This window comes from Choloepus didactylus, chromosome 18 (genome assembly GCF_015220235.1).
Source record: "Choloepus didactylus isolate mChoDid1 chromosome 18, mChoDid1.pri, whole genome shotgun sequence".
NCBI classification, from domain to species: domain Eukaryota; kingdom Metazoa; phylum Chordata; class Mammalia; order Pilosa; family Megalonychidae; genus Choloepus; species Choloepus didactylus.
The window spans coordinates 70858999-70875931 of record NC_051324.1 but is presented as its reverse complement, the minus strand read 5'-3'; the positions used below and the strand labels follow the sequence as shown (position 1 = coordinate 70875931).

At 49.8% G+C, this 16933-nt stretch overlaps 1 protein-coding gene and 1 long non-coding RNA gene across 2 annotated transcripts; one reads left to right on the top strand and one right to left on the bottom strand.

Annotated features, from left to right (window-relative positions):
- The first annotated feature begins 8 nt into the window (after nucleotides 1–8).
- Nucleotides 9–16375, top strand: LOC119513437. Its single transcript, XR_005212634.1, has 3 exons — nucleotides 9–909; nucleotides 4049–4132; nucleotides 12712–16375. It is a non-coding gene; the product is annotated as an uncharacterized LOC119513437 (long non-coding RNA).
- Nucleotides 12034–15674, bottom strand: PRCD (photoreceptor disc component). Its single transcript, XM_037808645.1, has 4 exons — nucleotides 14986–15674; nucleotides 14668–14736; nucleotides 13318–13384; nucleotides 12034–12950 (listed from the first exon to the last, which is right to left on the bottom strand). The coding sequence occupies exons 1-3, from the start codon at nucleotides 15057–15059 to the stop codon at nucleotides 13363–13365; spliced, it is 165 nt and encodes a 54-aa protein (XP_037664573.1). The 5' UTR covers nucleotides 15060–15674; the 3' UTR covers nucleotides 12034–12950; nucleotides 13318–13362.
- Nucleotides 16376–16933: the final 558 nt, after the last annotated feature.

Sequence of the window (16933 nt, the reverse complement as noted above, 5' to 3'; positions counted from 1 at the left end):
CAACCCGGCGGTCGCAGCGGCCGCGCTCTCGGCGCGAGGGCAAGATGGTGGCCGTCACCAGGGACAGTAGAGAGGCGGGGTAGGAAACCTGACCTGTGAAGAGCCACGGCCGTAGAGAACGAAGATAGAGGGTCCCTGCAGCCGGAAAGTCATTAAGCTGCTGATTGCGGAGATTGTCCCAGGCCGAGATTGGCGAGGCGCAGAAAATTGGAGCGGGAAGGGACCGATGAGAAAACAGAGGCCCGGCCGAATTTCCTTCTTAATTGCTTCGCGGATTTTTTGGGGATACGGAGGGGTCGTTGATTGGGTTAGTGAAGGGGTTTTAGATTCCCAGAGAATAGTTCCCCACCCCCGTCAGCTACTTTTAAAATCCGAGCAAAGATAAGTGAGGCCCAGCCCCGGGCGGCAGAGGGCGCGCGAGAACGGCGTGGGCCCCGGCCGGGACCTCCCGGCGCCTTTGCCCCAGGGCGGGTCTAGACGAACCCTGATCAATTTAAATCAGGAAGAAAAAAGAAAGTAATAGCAAAGTTAATTATGAAAAGAACAAAGTATAAGGTGACACCCACTGCCATTTTTGTATGTCATTTTTCAGACAAATTAAAGTCAGGGCCAGAATTCAGACATATTTGGAAATCGGTATAAATTCGCTACCTGCCAAGCCTTTTCTGCATTACTGTCTCACCATTCTCATCACCTCTTTAGCAGTGATCTCTGTGGCGTTTAGTCTGGATTATATTCTTCTGTATATAGTAGTATGTTGCAAGTACTTATTTTCAAGTTGCCACATTTTGTTTATGTTTCCCTTGATTTGATTGTAAACTCTATGGGCAGAAGAAGTATCTTTTTTTTTTTCCCCCTTCTGAATTTCCTCACAGTGGCCAGTTGGGTGTTGTGCAGCCTCTGCTCACAGTAAGTATACTCAGAAGGTAACTATTGCTTTTCTTAGTTTATGACCTCACTTAGTGGTAACTTCTGCTTTGGGAAACTGGCCCTTAGGTTTTTCTGTCTGACTCCAAAGAGAGATTATTTTGTATAGTACTGAGAGAAAGAATGTGTTTTCTCCTTGCAAACTGTTCCTTTCGTTTGAAAGTTGTACAGGGAATTGTAGTGTGGGATTGGACAAATACTCTTTCTGCAGCTCGTGAGCAGGTGATCCACTACAACAAAATAATAACGGGAGCTAACACTTCACAGCCCTGACTGCAGCCCGTTCTCCACACTAAGTGTACTTTACATATATGAACTCATGTAGGCCTTGTAACTGCACTGTGAACTGCTATGACTGTTCCCATTTTACAGCATGGAAAGGTGAGGTAACTTGCCCCAGTCCACATAACTGGTAATGGGTGAGTCAGGATGTGATCCCAGGCAGTTTTAGGGGAGCAGAGGGGGAGAAAAGAGAATTTTATGTTTGCAGGGGTGGTTAGGAAGAAAATCAGAAATGAAGTTAAAGGTGGGGGGGCGATGGTGGGCCCCCATCTGCTCCACGGTTTGGAGCCACTCGATGTAAGGAGGAGTGAGGAAATGAGGCTGCGGGTGCTGCTTTCTGAAAGACGATCAAGCTCTGGCCTCCAGCAGGGCTGTCTTGGGCCCCAGACTAGTTGCTGCCCAGTGTGCAGTGAGGGTCATTTTCCCACAGGCCGCAGGGTAGCTTCTGCACGTGGTGGGGCACAGCTTCACCTGCAGAGCACAGTGGTAGATGGAGGTGCTGCAGGCAGGTGGTGGCCAAGAGGTTGGAGCAAAATAGCCAGAGAACCTGACTGAGCACATGCGAAGTACGTTGCTTAGGCAATCCAGAAATAACTGGGGGAGACGTCCAAGAGGGCATCAGAATTCCCAGATGGGCAGACAGAGACTCTGAGCTGTTGAGACTGAAGTGTGAATGTTTTGCAATCTCATTTGCACTCATTGCTGGTGGGGTCTAGTACATTTCAATTTTATAAACAGTTGAATTATTATTTAGTCATTATACCAGGCTAGGGCAGATCTATATTTATTGGCATGGAAAGAGTCACACAACCCACTGTGAAGTGACAGCAGCACATCACAAGCAGAGCAGGATAGAAGTCCCCAGTACTGTTCAGAAACTCGGCCTCTGAGTGCAAAAGGGCAATCTGGTGAGCTGGGCCTGCTGTGTTAGGGCAGTCATCTCATGCGGTTCCATTCACCGACAGGGATCTAAGACTTGGTTCTTGAAATCCACAGTAATAGAAAGCAGAGCCTTCAGAACACTGAGGTTAATTCCTTAACCTGGAAAGGAATCTTTCATTTTGTTAATAAGAACATGAAGAAGGGAAGGTAACATCCCAAGTAGCTGGCTGCTTACTTTTGGAAGCTCCAGGGACCTCACAGGACGTTCATCTGCACGGCAGGCCCTGTCAGTTGCTGAAAACAGAACCTAGATTCTGCTCTGCTTCTGGGCGGCCACAGGCTTCAGGGGAGGCAGGCCCCTCCCCAGCCCAAGGGCTGAATCTTAATTAGTCTGTACCAAACATGGCAAACCTATTCCCTTTGCTGGGAATTGTTTTATGAAAGGTACTGTGATGCAATTCTGGCCTACAGCGAGACCACAAAGGAACTTTGGGAAAGTTTTCTTATTTTTAATAAGAGGCCAAGAAAGGAACAGCCTCTCTGCTGGCTTTGGAACATGGCAGAGATGTGATGCTTGAGGCTGCTGCAGCCATCTTGCATGCGTGAGGCTCGCTCCGAAACAAGAGCTGACAGTCTGTGGATGGCAGAGTGGAAAGAAGAAAGAACATGTGACTTTGATGGTGCTGTTGAATTGCTAAAATAATCAGTCTAGAAACCCCTACCTTCGGACCTCGTGTATTGATTTGAAGACATACTATTTTACATTTTAACATTTCTGAATGTGGGATGCATCTTATGAGCGAAGGCATCTTATTTCAATGAAATAAAGAACCTGAGATTTTTTTTTTAAATCATATTGTTTAAGCCATTGTAGAGTCAGACTCATCCTAAATGAAATGATTGACATTTTCCAAATCTTTTTTAAAATATATTTTTTTAATTATAATAATTCCCCGGAAGTATAGGTTAGGCCATAGCAAAATAAAGAAAATGAACCAACGTGTCCCAGTTACTTTCTGAAAGAATAATAGCTAACACATGTAAGTGTTATAAGCACCTTTTATATACTATCTCGTTTGATTTTCACAATAGCCCTGTCATTATCCCCCATTTTGCAGTGGAGGAACCCAAAGAGCAAAGAGGTTAGAGTAATTAGTTAAGGGATAGCCTTAAGATCTGAACTCAGACAATCGAGCTTACAAATCTCTGGTTTAAACCACCATGCTAGGTTTCCTGAAAAAATATGTTATGAGTGTTTTTGCTTAACTCCAGTGATTTTAATTCATCCAGCTAGAAAGCCCATCATGAAAGTATAGTGGATTTTTTTTTCCTGAGATTTTTCAAAACCATGAATTCCTGTTCAGCAGTAGTGTGGGATCACTGAACATGGCTTTAACTTTCTGGAAGAGAAGGATAATTACATGTGCCCTACTTGGGTGAAATAGATGGCCTTGGAGTCATGGGGGATTACTTCCTTGAGCTTACCAGCGTGTCCAGGAGGAGAAGCAACGCCTACTCCGCAGAGCTGTTACTGCTAGTAAAATTGTTACTTAACAATGGATATTTTAAAAATAAAAATAAATGAATATGAAGAATATGTAATATTCTATTGACTTGGGTGGTTTCCTGGACACCTTTCTCCATTTGCAGAAACCCCTGCCTTTGCATAGCCTTTGCACAGCCTGTGCTCTGCTGTTCCTTTGTCTGAACTTTCCTTTCCCTCAGCCACTTCTCTGCTTAGCACATTCCAACTCGTTTAAATATCTTCTCTGCAAAGTCTTACCTGAGATGCTGAAATAATCCCAGGAGCGTTTTCCAGTGTGTTCTTGTGGAATGGCGGCTAAGTACGGGCTTTGCAATCGTACACACCTGGAATAAAGCTCCAGCTCTGCTGATTCTAGCTGAGTAACCTTGGGCAAATCACGCCACCCCTAACGTGCACTTTCTTCTCTGTAAGGCGAGGAGGAGGATGGTCATCTGAACCTCACAGGCCATTTTGAGACGATGCCTGCAAAGCACTCAGCACACTGCCTGCCGGAAGGTAAGCCCTCGATAAATCGGAGGACTTATTGTCCTGAATGTACTTCTTTTAACACTCATCCCACCACTTTATGATGATTTGTTTCCATGTCTGGCTTCCCCACTAGACCGTGAGTGAGACAAGGATCAGATCTTTATTCTTGTTTTGGGTGGGGTTTGTTTTTTTTTTTTTTTTAACTCTTTAAGTCAACTTCAGTTTACATGCAATAAAATGCATCCATTTTAAATGTACAGTTCACTTGTTCAGTAACAAATCTCCACTGGAGATTTAGAACATTTTCATCACCCCAAAGAGTACCTTCATACCCTTTTACAGCCAATTTCCATATCCAGGCCCCGGGCAACCACTGATCTGCTTTCTGTCACTCTGGATTAGTTTTGCCTGCTCTTGAATTTCTTACAAATGGAATCCTACAGTAGTTACTCTTTCTGTGTCTGGCTTCTCTCAGTTAACCCATGTTGTTGCTTATATCAGTAGTTCATTCCTTTTTATTGCTGAGGATTATTCTGTTGTATGAATATACCACAATTTGTTTATCCATTCACCTGTTGATGGATATTTCGGTTGTTTCCAATTTGGGGCTATTATTAATAAAGCTGTTGTGAGTATTTTTGCACAAACATTTTTTGTGGACATAGTTTTCCTTATTCTTGGTTAACTTTATAAGAAACTGCCAAGTTTCCCAAATGGTTGTGACACTTGACACTCCCAGGAGCAATGTATGAGCCTTATAGTTGCTCCATTTCCTTATCAGCACTTACTATGGTCTGTCTTTTAAATTTTAACCATTCTTGTGAATATGTAGTGGCATCTCATTGTGGTTTTAGTTTGCATTTCCCTGATGACTTACGATGTGTAGGAGTTTTCCGTGTGCTTATTGACCATACGTATATTTTTTGTGTGAAGTGTCTATTCACCACCACCACCCCTTTTTTTTATTGGGTTGCCTTACTGAATTGTAAAAAGTTATTTACATATTCCATTACAAATCCTTTCTCAGATATATCTTTGGCAGGTATTTTCTCCCAGTCTTTCCAAGAACCAAAGTTTAATTTTGATCAAGTCCAATGTATTGAATTTTCTTTTATGTTTAGTGCTTTTGTGTCCTGTTTAAAAGACTCGGCTTTCTCCATAGAATTACCTTTGTTGAATCTGGTGTTGGATTCCATTGATCTGTGTGGATATCCTTACAAATACCACATCCTGTTAAGCTCTGATCTTGTCCCCTTAGCTCAGCGAGTTCGCCATGTTGTGCTTAGGTTTCCCGTCCCTGCTCTACAGCCAGGCAGCTCTCTCCAGTGGAAGCTGGGGCACCGTGGGGTTACTGTCCTGTGTGCTGCCTGTTGTCAAGTGTCTGTTTCTTATATTTTGCCTAGTTTTCTAGTTGTTTATTGCCAGGAGGGTCCTAATCTCCGTATCCACAGCGCCTGGCACACAGCCACTCCATAAATGCTTCTTGAGTGGGTGAGTCTTTATGCAGCTCCAGACACAGTTCAATGTCTCTCTAATTTTTTTGTCTTTTACATTTTTAATTTTTTTATTGGAGAGTTGTAGGTTTACAAAAAATTCATGCAGAAAGTACAGAGTTCCCATATATCTCCCCCACACCCATACAGTTTTCCCTATTATTAACACTTTGCATTAGTGTGCTACCTTTGTTACAATTGATGAGACAATATTAACATAATTATACTATTAACTGTATAGTCCAATGGGTTCACTCTGTGTGTGGTACAATTCTATATTTTTTAAAAGTTTTATTCTGGCAACATATATACAATCTAAAATTTCCCATTTTGATCTCTTTCAAGTATACCATTCAGTGGTGTTACTTTCACAGTGTTGTGCTACTGTCACCACCATCCATCACCAAAACTTTTCCATTACCCCAAACAGAAGCATTAATCGAACATTAATTCCCCCCATTCCCTACCCCCAACCCCAGCCCCTGGTAACCTATATGCTACTTTCTGACTCTGTGAATTTGCATATTCTGATTATTTCATATCAGTGAAATCACACAATATTTGTTTTTTTGTGTCTGGCTTATTTCACTCAACATGATGTCTTTAAGTTTCATCCATGTTGTCGCATGTCTCAGAATTTCATCCCTTCTTATGGCTGAATAATATTTCATTGTATATATATACCACATTTTGCTTTTCCATTCTGCTGTGGATGGACACTTAGATTGCTTCCACCTTTTGGCAACTGTAAATAATGCCACTGTGAATATCGGTGTGCAAATATCTGTTCGAGTCCCTGCTTTCATTTCTTTGGGGTATATACCTAGGGGTTGCCAGATCATGTGGTAATTCTATACTTAACTTTCTGAGAATTGCCAAACTGCTTTCCACGGTGGGTGTGCCATCTTACATTCCCGCCTACGATCAACAAGTGATCCTATTTCCCTGCATCCTCTCCGACACTTGTAATTTTCTGTTTTTTAACAGTAGCCATTCTAGTGAGTGTGAAGTGTGTCTCGTTGTGGTTTTGATTTGCATTTCCCTAATGGCTAATGATGTTGACCATCTTGTCATGTGCTTATTGGCCATTTGTATATCTTCTTTGTGCATTTCTTAGTTGGGTTGCTTGTCTTTTTATTGCTAACTTGTGGAGTTCTTCAAATATTTTGGATAGTAAACCCTTATCACATATGTGGTTTCCAAATATTTTTTCCCATTCTGTAGGTTGTCTTTTTACTTTTTTGATAAAGTCCTTTGATGCACAAAAGTTTTAAATTTTGATGAAGTCCCATTTATCTCTTTTTTTTTTTTTAGTTACTCATGCTTTATGCTTTTGGTGTAAAATCTGAGAAACCATTGCCTAAGACAAAATACTGAAGATGTTTCCTGTGTTTTCTTGTAGGGCTTTTATAGTTTTGGGTCTTATATTTAGGTCTTTGATCCATTTTGAGTTGTGAGGTAGGGGTCCACCTTCATTTTTTTAAATTGTAATAGATTTATTATGCTAAATGAAATCCTCATGGTAACCATAAAGAAAATATAAAAAAATCTATACAAAAGGAAAGGCTAAGTGATTCAAAATGCATTGAATCTATGGATAATTTGGGAAGAACTGATATGTTTACAATATCGTGTCTTTGAATCCATAAATAAGATAAATGTCTCCATTCATTTTGCTCTCCATTAACATGATACAATAAAGCTTTATAGAACTTCACAAAGAGGTCACACCCATTTTTACCTCAGCTTTATACCTAAACCATTTTTTGTTTTGTTTTTGCTATGTAAACAATATTTTATGATACTTTTATTTTGTAATAATTTTAGTATTACAGAAATATCACAAAGGTAGTACAGAGAGTTCTTATACATATCCAGCTTCCCCCATTGTTAATATCTTACATTACCACAGTACATTTGCCAAAATTAAGAAACTGACATTGGCATATTACTGTTAATGGAACTCCAGACTTTATTTGGATCTCGTCAGGTTTTCCATTAATGTCATTTTTCTGTGTCAAGATCAAATCCAGATGCCACATTGCGTTTAGTTGTTACGTCTCCTGAGACGACTCTGGTTGGTGACAGTTTCTCAGTTTTTCCTTGCTTTCCATCACCTTGAGGGTCTTGAGGAGGACAACCCAAATGTCCTGTAGGAGTTCCCCTATCTGGGTTTGTCTGATATTTTTCTTACGAGTAGACTTGCATTATGAATTTTGGGAAAGACGTGTGACGTCCTATCATATTTGGGGGCACACCATCATTCTTTTACAAGTGGATATAGTTTCCCTGGCACCATTGGTTATAGAGACTTCTTTCCCATTAAGTGGACTTGGCGCCTTGTCAAAAATCAATTGGCAATTGATGTGAGGGTTGATCATCCCTTTTGATTGGGAGAATGTCTGGGGCCCTTAGATCTCACCTGGTTCATCTCCCACATTTTACCAGACAGCTTTCTTCCTGAGGATGGTCACTGGTCCTTTAGACCCTCAGTATCAGCCCACCTGGGTCAACATGTTTGTTGAATGGGGAAACTGAGGTCCAGAGAAAGACAGGTCACACGAACTGGCAGTGGCTGAGCCGGCAGAACTGGATGCCCGGACTGGGGTGTATCTGTTATGCTGCCACTTTCATCACCTTGTTGCCCCCAGCCCCCAGCACCGTGTTTGTACAGTGTGGGCTCTCAGTACACGCGTGTTAAATAGACCACCAAATGAGTAAATTAAGTTATTTTAATGCTTAGTTCAAATGGCTTCTGCCTCTGAATATGACACTAAATGGGTGTGTGTGTGTTTGTGTGTTCACACATAGTCAGGATTGGCCATCCTGCCAGGCTCATAGTTACAAATCAGCAAATCTCTTTTATTTTCTCAGACATCTGCCAGCCTTAGTCCCCTGTAGGGGGCGCAGGCACCCCACAGAGAGGGTCTGTAGCCCTTAGGTACAGTTTAAGTCTCTCCAAGCCACCTCCTCAGTCCCCCAGCCCCACACCCTCTCCCCACAAAAACAAACAAGCAAGCTTCCCTCCCAAGCTCCCGCCTCTCCGGCTGGGCTGCCGGCTGCCATCCTCCCCTCTCACCGGCTCTGCCCTGGCGAAAGGAGGCAGTGGTTGGCTGACTGGGCCTGTGAGCCATGACCTCCCTGCCTGGCATCTGCTTGGGAGCGCAGCTTCCCTGCCATGGCCTCCACTTCCTCCCGGAGGGAGGCTGATGGCATCCTGGAGAGGCAGCTCCCCACATCCCCTCAGCCAACAAGCAGGGACAAATCTTGGGGGCCCGGGGTCTGCTTGAAGGAGGAGTTCCGGAGGGGAGTGGGGAAATCACCCTGGCAGTCACCTGCACCCAGCGCTCATCCCGGGAGCCCTCGTGGATGGGTCACCCTCGGGATTTCCTCACTGTCCCCACCACTCAGAGCCAGGCCCTCCCTGCCGGAACAGCCGATTTCCTGGGTGCTAGCTGCAAGTGACCTTGAGCGAGTGACCTCAGTTCTCTCAAGCGCCCTCTCCTTGCATGAAGGAGGGCAGCACCCACTCCTCATAGGTAAGGTAGTGCTTGTAAATAAAGCACTGGGCACAGTGCCTAGTGCACAGTAAGTGTTTGATACATGTTAGCCTTTATTAATAATCTCATTAGTATTATTGTCACTATATTAATGTAAACCTCAGTGTCAGCCACTTGGCCGTTCTCCTCCTTTCAAGGCTCACAGAGAAGCCTTACTTCCACTCGCTTGCTCGCCCACAGTCTCGGGCTTCTCCCTACTGGAGGGGCCCTGGAAGCCTGAGGGACTGGTGGAGTCCCCAGCCTTGTGCCATTGCGTGCCCCTCAGATTGTGCCCTCCTCATCTTAGGCGTGCCCTTGCCCAGGGCTGACCTGTCCACACATTCTCACGACCACATGTTTCTGATGGGTGGGGATCCCCGAGGTCACGCTACACCCCAAGGTGATGGAGGGCAGCAGCAGCTGCTGTGGCTGCTCTGGCTGCTTCCCTGTCCCCACCATGCCCCATCATTAGATCCCTGGTCATGTTCCAACCTCTGGGAGAGACTGGCAGCAGCCCTGACTCGCAGACGCTGAAGGAACAGGCAGCAGCACCTCCCTCTCGGGCCGCTGCCCTCGGCCACCCTGCAGCTCAGAGCAGCCTTTTCCCCGTCACTCAGGCTCCCGCCAGTGGAGAGATTAGCATGGAGATGGAGGGTTGAGAAGCACAAGGGCAGTCACCTCCTGTCTGCTGTGTGAGCTGAGATTCATTCAGGGAAGCAGGGCCAGTGGGGTCGGGGGTGTCCAGGCCCAGACCCCAGGGGAGATCAGGACAGGGTTCTGGGCACAGAGGGAGGCTGTGGTGGGGTCTCAGGTACAGCCATACTAGCTGCTGGGTCCAAGGAGGAACCCCCTGCCTTCCTCCTTCCTCCCCCGCAGCAGGCCACCTCTGCTGTCCTCATCTTTGGTCCAGAGTTGCCGATGGCCCAGATGTTGTCACTGTGGAGGCAGGAGGGGCCATGGGGTGTGGAGGGGGGCTCTTCAGTGCATCTAAATCTACCGTTGCCCAGGAATTTCCTGTCTGCAGTTAGCCGGATGCGCGCACATGGAGCAAACTTTCTGAGCAAGCTGAGCCCTTCGTCTGCCTTCTCTGCTTGAACCCGGACACCACACTGTGAGAAGGGACTGCTGCCGCCTCTAGTGGACGGGCGAGGCAGCCACAGCTCAGAGACACAAAGTAGCCTCCCTGGTGCCACGGAGGTGGGCAGTGGAGGTAGTCAGGCTTCAAACACAGGCATTCTAGCCCTGGGTTCCTAATTCCTAGAGCCATCACCGTCACCGTCACTGTTATTTCATGACAGCAGCACCCCGGACGAGGTGCCAGGAGGCCTCAGCACAGTCTCTCTAGTTGCCCTTAACTCTTTCTCTGCCAACCCCCCCGAACACCCCTGCTCGCATTTCCCAGCAGCAGCTCTTTCCAAGGAAATGGGAGGAGGGGAGAAGGGCTGGGCCTCTCTGGGGACATTGTCCTTGTTGGGATGTAAACGACTCCTCCAGGGCTGCCTTCGCTGCCTGATGGGAGAGTGGGCCCGGCCAGGGCGCCTGGGTCCCTGGCAGTCCTTCTGCGGTGGAGCTCTGGGCCGAGGGAGGCAACTTGCTGCAAATGTGCAGACTGTGCTGGGAGCCCAGGGGTGGGAGAGGCCCCGGGAATAAGAGGCGAGCGTGGGCTGGGTGTGCGGGGAAGGTGTAAACACAATCTGCTCCAACCAAAGCCAGCCTGCTCCCTGGGGGAGAGCGCCCCTCCTTCCCAGCCCACATGGCACCTCAGCTGCCGGGCCCAGGCCACCTCCGAGGCAACGACATCCCCCCAGCACCAGCGGCCCCTTCCTCTCTCTTTCCCTCCCTCTTCCCTGGAGGAGTCACTGTCTCCTGAACAGTTTCTGAGCAGCACCGTAAAGGGGTGTAGCCTTGTGGATGCGTGTCTGGCCATGGGTCAGCCCTGCTATAGCTCAGTGACCTTGGCCTGCCAATTCCTCCAACTGGCAGAAGGAGATGGGCCACTTGGAAATGGCAGAGCGCACAGGCAAGGATGAGGTGACAGGAACATGGCAAGTAGATGAGAGAACTGAATGTGGAGATAGGATCAAGGAACACAGTCTCCAGCCTGGGAACAGTGCCCTCTGGCCCCGGCCGGACAGTCCTGTCACCAGGAAATCTGATGCCTCCCAGGAGAAAGACAGGTTGACAGGAGCCGAGACAGGTGGCCGTGGCCTCCAGCCCTGCATCCCGTGGGCGTCCTGGAGCTGATGCGGGTCCCTGCTCCTGCCCCTGCCCCCAGGCGACCCCTCCGCCTGCCTGCGCCCTGACCTACTTTTGCAGGCAGAGACTTCGCCTGGGCTCCCACAGAACCGCCTCGCCCACATCCCACCCAGGCGCCTCTCCAGGATCAGCAGTCCCTCCCCAGGCAAGACACACCTCCTCCCCCGGGGCTCCGGAGAGGGTGCCCTCCCTGCTGTGGCCGCATGCACCCTTGCACCCGCCTTCCCTGCTGGAGCTGGAGCGGGGGCTGTGGTGCTGGGCTCTGGAGACTCTGCCTCCCGTCGCCTGGAAAGGCGGGGACGGGGGCCATCTGGGCAGGGCCACGGCCTTGGGGTCGGCAGTGGGGGCGAGGGCAGGGCCGGGTGCTTTTGAAGACCGTTGATGGAGACAGTCCGAGGCAGCTGCCTGCAGGGTCTGCGCCCGAGATCCCAGGGAGCAGAAGCAGAGTCTGCTTTGATATCTGCTCAGGGGCAGGCGGGGTTGTGCCCAGAGAGAAATAGCAGAGCGGCTGGGGGCAAAGGAGGTGCCGTCTTTACTGAGCAGTCAGCAAATTGACAAAAACAAGCGTGGCGCTTTTCCCCTTGCCACATGCTACTGCCCATTTGGAACACGGGCGCATACACACACACACACACACACACACACACACACACACACACACACACACACACACACACACACACACAAAACATGCTCCAAGAACAAGCTGTTGGTTGCTTCCCCATCCAGCTGCAGGCAGACATGTCACAGATCCAACTGGCATGTCTTATTGATCATTTCAGCAGAGCAGCCCACAACGGGGTGAGCTCTGGGGACTAGGGGGACTAGGGAGAGGCACATGCCACCACAGCAAACAGACGACACAGCCCTGGACTGCAGGCTGAGGTTTAACAGAAGAGCTCTTGAGCTGATGGAGACAGGGCCAGGCCAGTCAAACCCTTCTCTCCCGAGCCCTTGCCAACATGCAGGTAGGTGGCAGGAGGCCGTGCACCCTAGTGGCCAAGCACAGGCTCTGGAACCCAGGCATAAGCCAGGATCCCTGCCAACTAGCTAGGCCACACTGGGCCACTTATTTAACTTTCTGTGCTTTCTCGTTTATAAAATGTGGATAATAATATTACCAGTCTCTGTGGATTATTGTGAGGATTAGGTGAGAGAATAAATGGGGACCCCTTAATTAGGAAGTGTACACCATCAGCTGTCAATGGTTCTGGGGTCTCCCCACTCCCCACTTGCTCTTGCCTCAAGCCTGGGCAGCAGGAGCTGCCCCAGAGCCAGCCATGGGGATCAGTGAGTGCCTCTCTCTTCGCCTCCCCAGAAACTCAGAGGGAAGGAGTCCGTCCTCGTGAAATGAGCATCTCTCTCTCGCCAGCCCCAGGCAGGCTTTGCCTCAGAAGCTCTCCAGCCAGGGCCTCGGAGACGTGAAGACGGGCAGGTCCTTGGGGGTGTCAGAGAGGCAACTACCTTCTTGATGGTTTCTTTTCCCCATTCTGCCTCTTGCTGCTGCTTCTGCCACCAGAGCATCCTCCCGGGATAGGGGGCGAATGAGGACTTGAGCTGAAACAAAACCAAACAAGATCGGCACTTGCTCCCAGGCCAAAGGACCGGAAGCTTGTATTTCACAGCGGCCAGCCCCAAGCACCACTACTTTGTTCTCAGAAGCCCCCCAGCCCTGCCTTCAGCCCCCCAGCATGGCCACTGCCTCATCCTCAAGCCCAGAACGTGTTCAAAGCCACACCTGATTCAGCAGGACAGCCGTGCCCTGTGGCCTGGAACACTGCAGAGCCAAGTGTGTGCTGACGAAAGGAGCTCACCCGGCACTCTTGCCCTCCATCCTGCTCCCTCCCAGCTGGCCAGCGCTTCCTCGTTTCTTCTTTCCCACCTCAGCCCGATCACTGCCTTCCAGGCTCCTGGGCCTGCCTACCTGCTTCTGTCGCAGGGGCTGAGCTCCACCTGAACAGGTGAAGGCTTACTTCAGAGGCTCCTTCTCCCTAAACAGAGAAAAGCACCAAGTCGGGGGAGTGACGGGCACACCCCTCCGAGGTTCCCAGCTCTCCTCTTCCTCCATGCCTAGCGATTCATCCCAGTACTGGGGGATAGGAGCCCCCACAGCACCATTGGAATTTGTGACAGAATTGGAGAGCAGAATTTTCACTTCCAGTCCCCACCCCCAGCTGATCCTCTGTGACAACCGCCATCGGCAAGAGGCCCCTTGATCTCAGGCCAGTTGTGCCAGTTATGGGCAACCTGCGTCTTTCTGGTCAGACCACACCAGGCCAGCTGGCCCCCAGATTTGGCTTTTCCAGCAAAAGGCTCACTGGTTTCCATACATCTAAGGGACACGTCCCCCACCCAGAAAGAGATCTGGGTGTTTGCAGGCTGTGCCAACTGAACCAGCCGCCTGAACTCCTGTGGGGAGATGCCTTCCTTCCAGTAGGCTGCGGAGCCCAAGGTGTCTTAGGATCATTTTTGCTTTTTGTTTCATTAGGAGACAAGCAGAGCCAGGGGTCTAGCAGACACTTCCCCATGAGACGTTGCCACACCAGTGGGTCTCCCACACCAGCTTGATCCCCAGGCAGCTAAAGCACAGTGGGGACTTCATGACTATTTGTTGATTTTCGGTGTTTAATTGGGCATTGGAGCCCCTCTCATCAAAGGACACTGGTCACCCAGGGAAGGAATAGCCCGGGCGATCCCTGACATCTACCCCTAAAGGCCACACGGCCTCAGCCTATGGAAGAGTTAACTTTTCGGCCTCGGGAGACAGGGTCCTGCCCGCAGGGGCTGCCCAGCCAATGGCAGACGGTGCTGATGATGTCATGCTCCTCCAGCGCCTTCTATTGGGGCCTGGACGGCGAATCCTGCCGAGGTTCAGGCAGAGGAGCTGCCAGGCTGGGCGGGGGCAGGGGGAGGAAGGGAGGGCAGGGGAAGGAAAGGAGAGCAGAGCCACACAGAGCTGCTTCTGCTCATCCTCTCCCTGCTCCCCCTGCGCCTTCCAGCAGAAGGTACCCCTGGGGACCGCCCCATGCTCAGACAAGCCGGGCAGAGACGCTTTGGTCCGGTGTTGGGGGCTGGGAGCTCCCAGCTCCCAATCTGAGAAAACTGACATCAAGCAGGCATACAGAGTACAGGGTGACTGGGGCGGGGGGACATGTGCCCACTAGCCAACATGTAGTGCGGGCACATGCACACGCATGCACACCCATTGCACCCCCAGACAGCGACAGCTTCCTGGGCAGAACCTCCCTCCCCACCCCTCTCCCCTCAGCCTCACCTGCCTGAGGACTGCATGTCTGTTTCCAAGCCGCTGTCCCCAGCTTCCCCATCCACTCCGCTGGGCTCCCTGTGGGAGGGGAGAACAGGCAGGAAGAGCTGTGGGCCGCGCCAGGAGCCTCTTACTGCTCCTTGGGCCCTGACCACATGGGGGCAGTGGGACTGGAGGCCACAGCCCCGTGCCCTGGAAGAGCCCCAGATTCCCCTGCTCCGCGCTCTTGGGGACTCATGCGGGGACTCATGCACGTGCCCCACCGACCTCCCTGGAGGGCCAGTAGCTCCTCCCCCAGCCCCAGCCCAGGGCCCGCCAGGCTCTCACGGGTGGACCCGGTTGGCGGACCAGCGACGCCAGAGCATGGCCAAGGTGCTGAGCAGAAAGAGCGTGGTGCACATGGCCCTTGGCCCCACCCTCACCCAGGGCCCGGGCTGGAGAAGAAGGCGGGCGAGGGGCCCAAACGGCCCCCACCGACTCTCACCAGCCCTCTGTCCTGAGGCTCCTGCTGGGGACAGATTAGGAGGCTCAAGCTGATTAGTGGGGTTAGCAGAGCTGACCTTGGGAAGACTAACCTCACCGGGGCCCAGGCTGTCCCATCCATGGCACGGTTTATCATCATCAGCACTGAGCACCGATTCAGAATGTAAATGTGAATAAGACCTGGGCCTGCCCTCCAGGGGTTTAAAGTCTAGACCAGTTAAATGAATGACTGCAATAGAGTGACTTGGGTGCTAGTAAAAGTACCTGCAGAGCATGTTGGGATTTGCAGGCGTCAGGGAAAGCTTTGAAGAGCTAGAGGTGCCTGAATTTGCATGTGACAAAGAAGGATGGCCCCGAGACCCAGATTGAAGAATCTGCCAGCTTGGAGCTGTGCAAGAGCTCACTGTGTTCTGCCACTGGATGGGTGGCGGGGGGAGCAGTGATGTCACAGTGAGGGCACCAGGAGGGTAAGAGGAATGGGGAAGACTGAGCAGCTAAGGTCAACAGGCAGGAGAAGCAGAGAGTGAAGGGCCCCAGATGTCTGCCTGGGGGAATCCATTTTAACCTCTGGTCAGCCCTTTTCCAAACTTTTTTGATCATGCACTTTTCATTCAAAGGCAGAATGTAAGTGTGCACACATAACGTGGCACTTTATACTGTGATGGCGTTCTGATCCTCACCACAACATGGATGATGAATCTTAAAAATGTCATCTTGAGTGAGATAAGCCACACACACACAAGAGGACAAATACCATCATGATTTCATTTATATGGAATATCTAGAATAAGCGAATTCATAGTGACAGAAAGTAGATTCATGGTTGCCAGGGGGAGGGAGCAGGGGAAGTGATTGCCTAATGGGTGTTTGGGATGAGGGAAAAGTTTGGGTAACAGATGGTGATGATGGTAGCACAACATTGTGAATGTAATTAACACAACTGAATTGTATCCTTGAAAGTGGTTATTGTATGGAAATAATCAGGAATGTTGTTATATATGTTACCACAAGAAAAAAATTTTTTAAACTGTACTACTCTGCAAATACATCATTACATCATAAAACATATATAAAATTTGTAAAGGATGAGATAAAAATAAACAGAAGATTTCTCCCACTTTCTTTCCACATCCCAGTGGAACCTCCTGGGTGACCAGTTTGGAGACCAGTGCACCCAGTTTGGGAAACCCTCAGAGGAGCTTAGCTGGAGCCGAGGTCCGGGCAGCACGTGGCACATGGGGCCTCAAAGGGGCTGCAGGCTGGTGGGGTGGAGAGGACAGAGCAGGGGTCTGTGAGGGGTGAGTTTGGGATTGATGTAAAAAGCTGAACCCACCCACTCTCCATCCCCCTCCAAGACTCTACAGAAGAAGGCATCTGAGGAGGCCAACCAGCCCAGATTCTCACTAAGCTACCTGAACCCTGAGCTCCAGGAAGGGCATGAGCTGGGGCTGGGCCTAGGCAGGTTCTCACTGCTTCTGTCAGCTCTCTGCCTTGAAATATGATTTTTTTAAATAAACACATAAACCAAGCTGAAGAGAGCCCCATTAGCAGTGGTTCACAAATTCTTGACTATGAAGGTCGCCGGGGAGCCTTAGGGAGAGAGAACTGGACACGGCCCATATGTGCTGTTTGACTCTGCAGCCGGGTCTGGCCTTGGCCGGTAGGGGGTCCCGTGGCTCTCAGAGGTCCAGTGCACACCTCTGGCCCGTCTCATCCACCCTGCTCCCTGGACAGGGTCCACCAGAGTTTCCGTGGTAGCTGAGAAGTCTCCAGAGCCCTGAGCCTTCCCCAC

Bases quoted from the DNA above. Each gene is read 5' to 3' on its own strand.
- PRCD (XM_037808645.1), bottom strand. From the start codon at position 15,059: ATGTGCACCACGCTCTTTCTGCTCAGCACCTTGGCCATGCTCTGGCGT. The intron at 14,737-14,985 runs GTGAGAGCCTGG...CCCCTCCCACAG, and splicing joins TCCGCCAACCGGGTCCACCC to GGAGCCCAGCGGAGTGGATG. The intron at 13,385-14,667 runs GTGAGGCTGAGG...TTCTCTGTTTAG, and splicing joins GACATGCAGTCCTCAGGCAG to GGAGAAGGAGCCTCTGAAGT.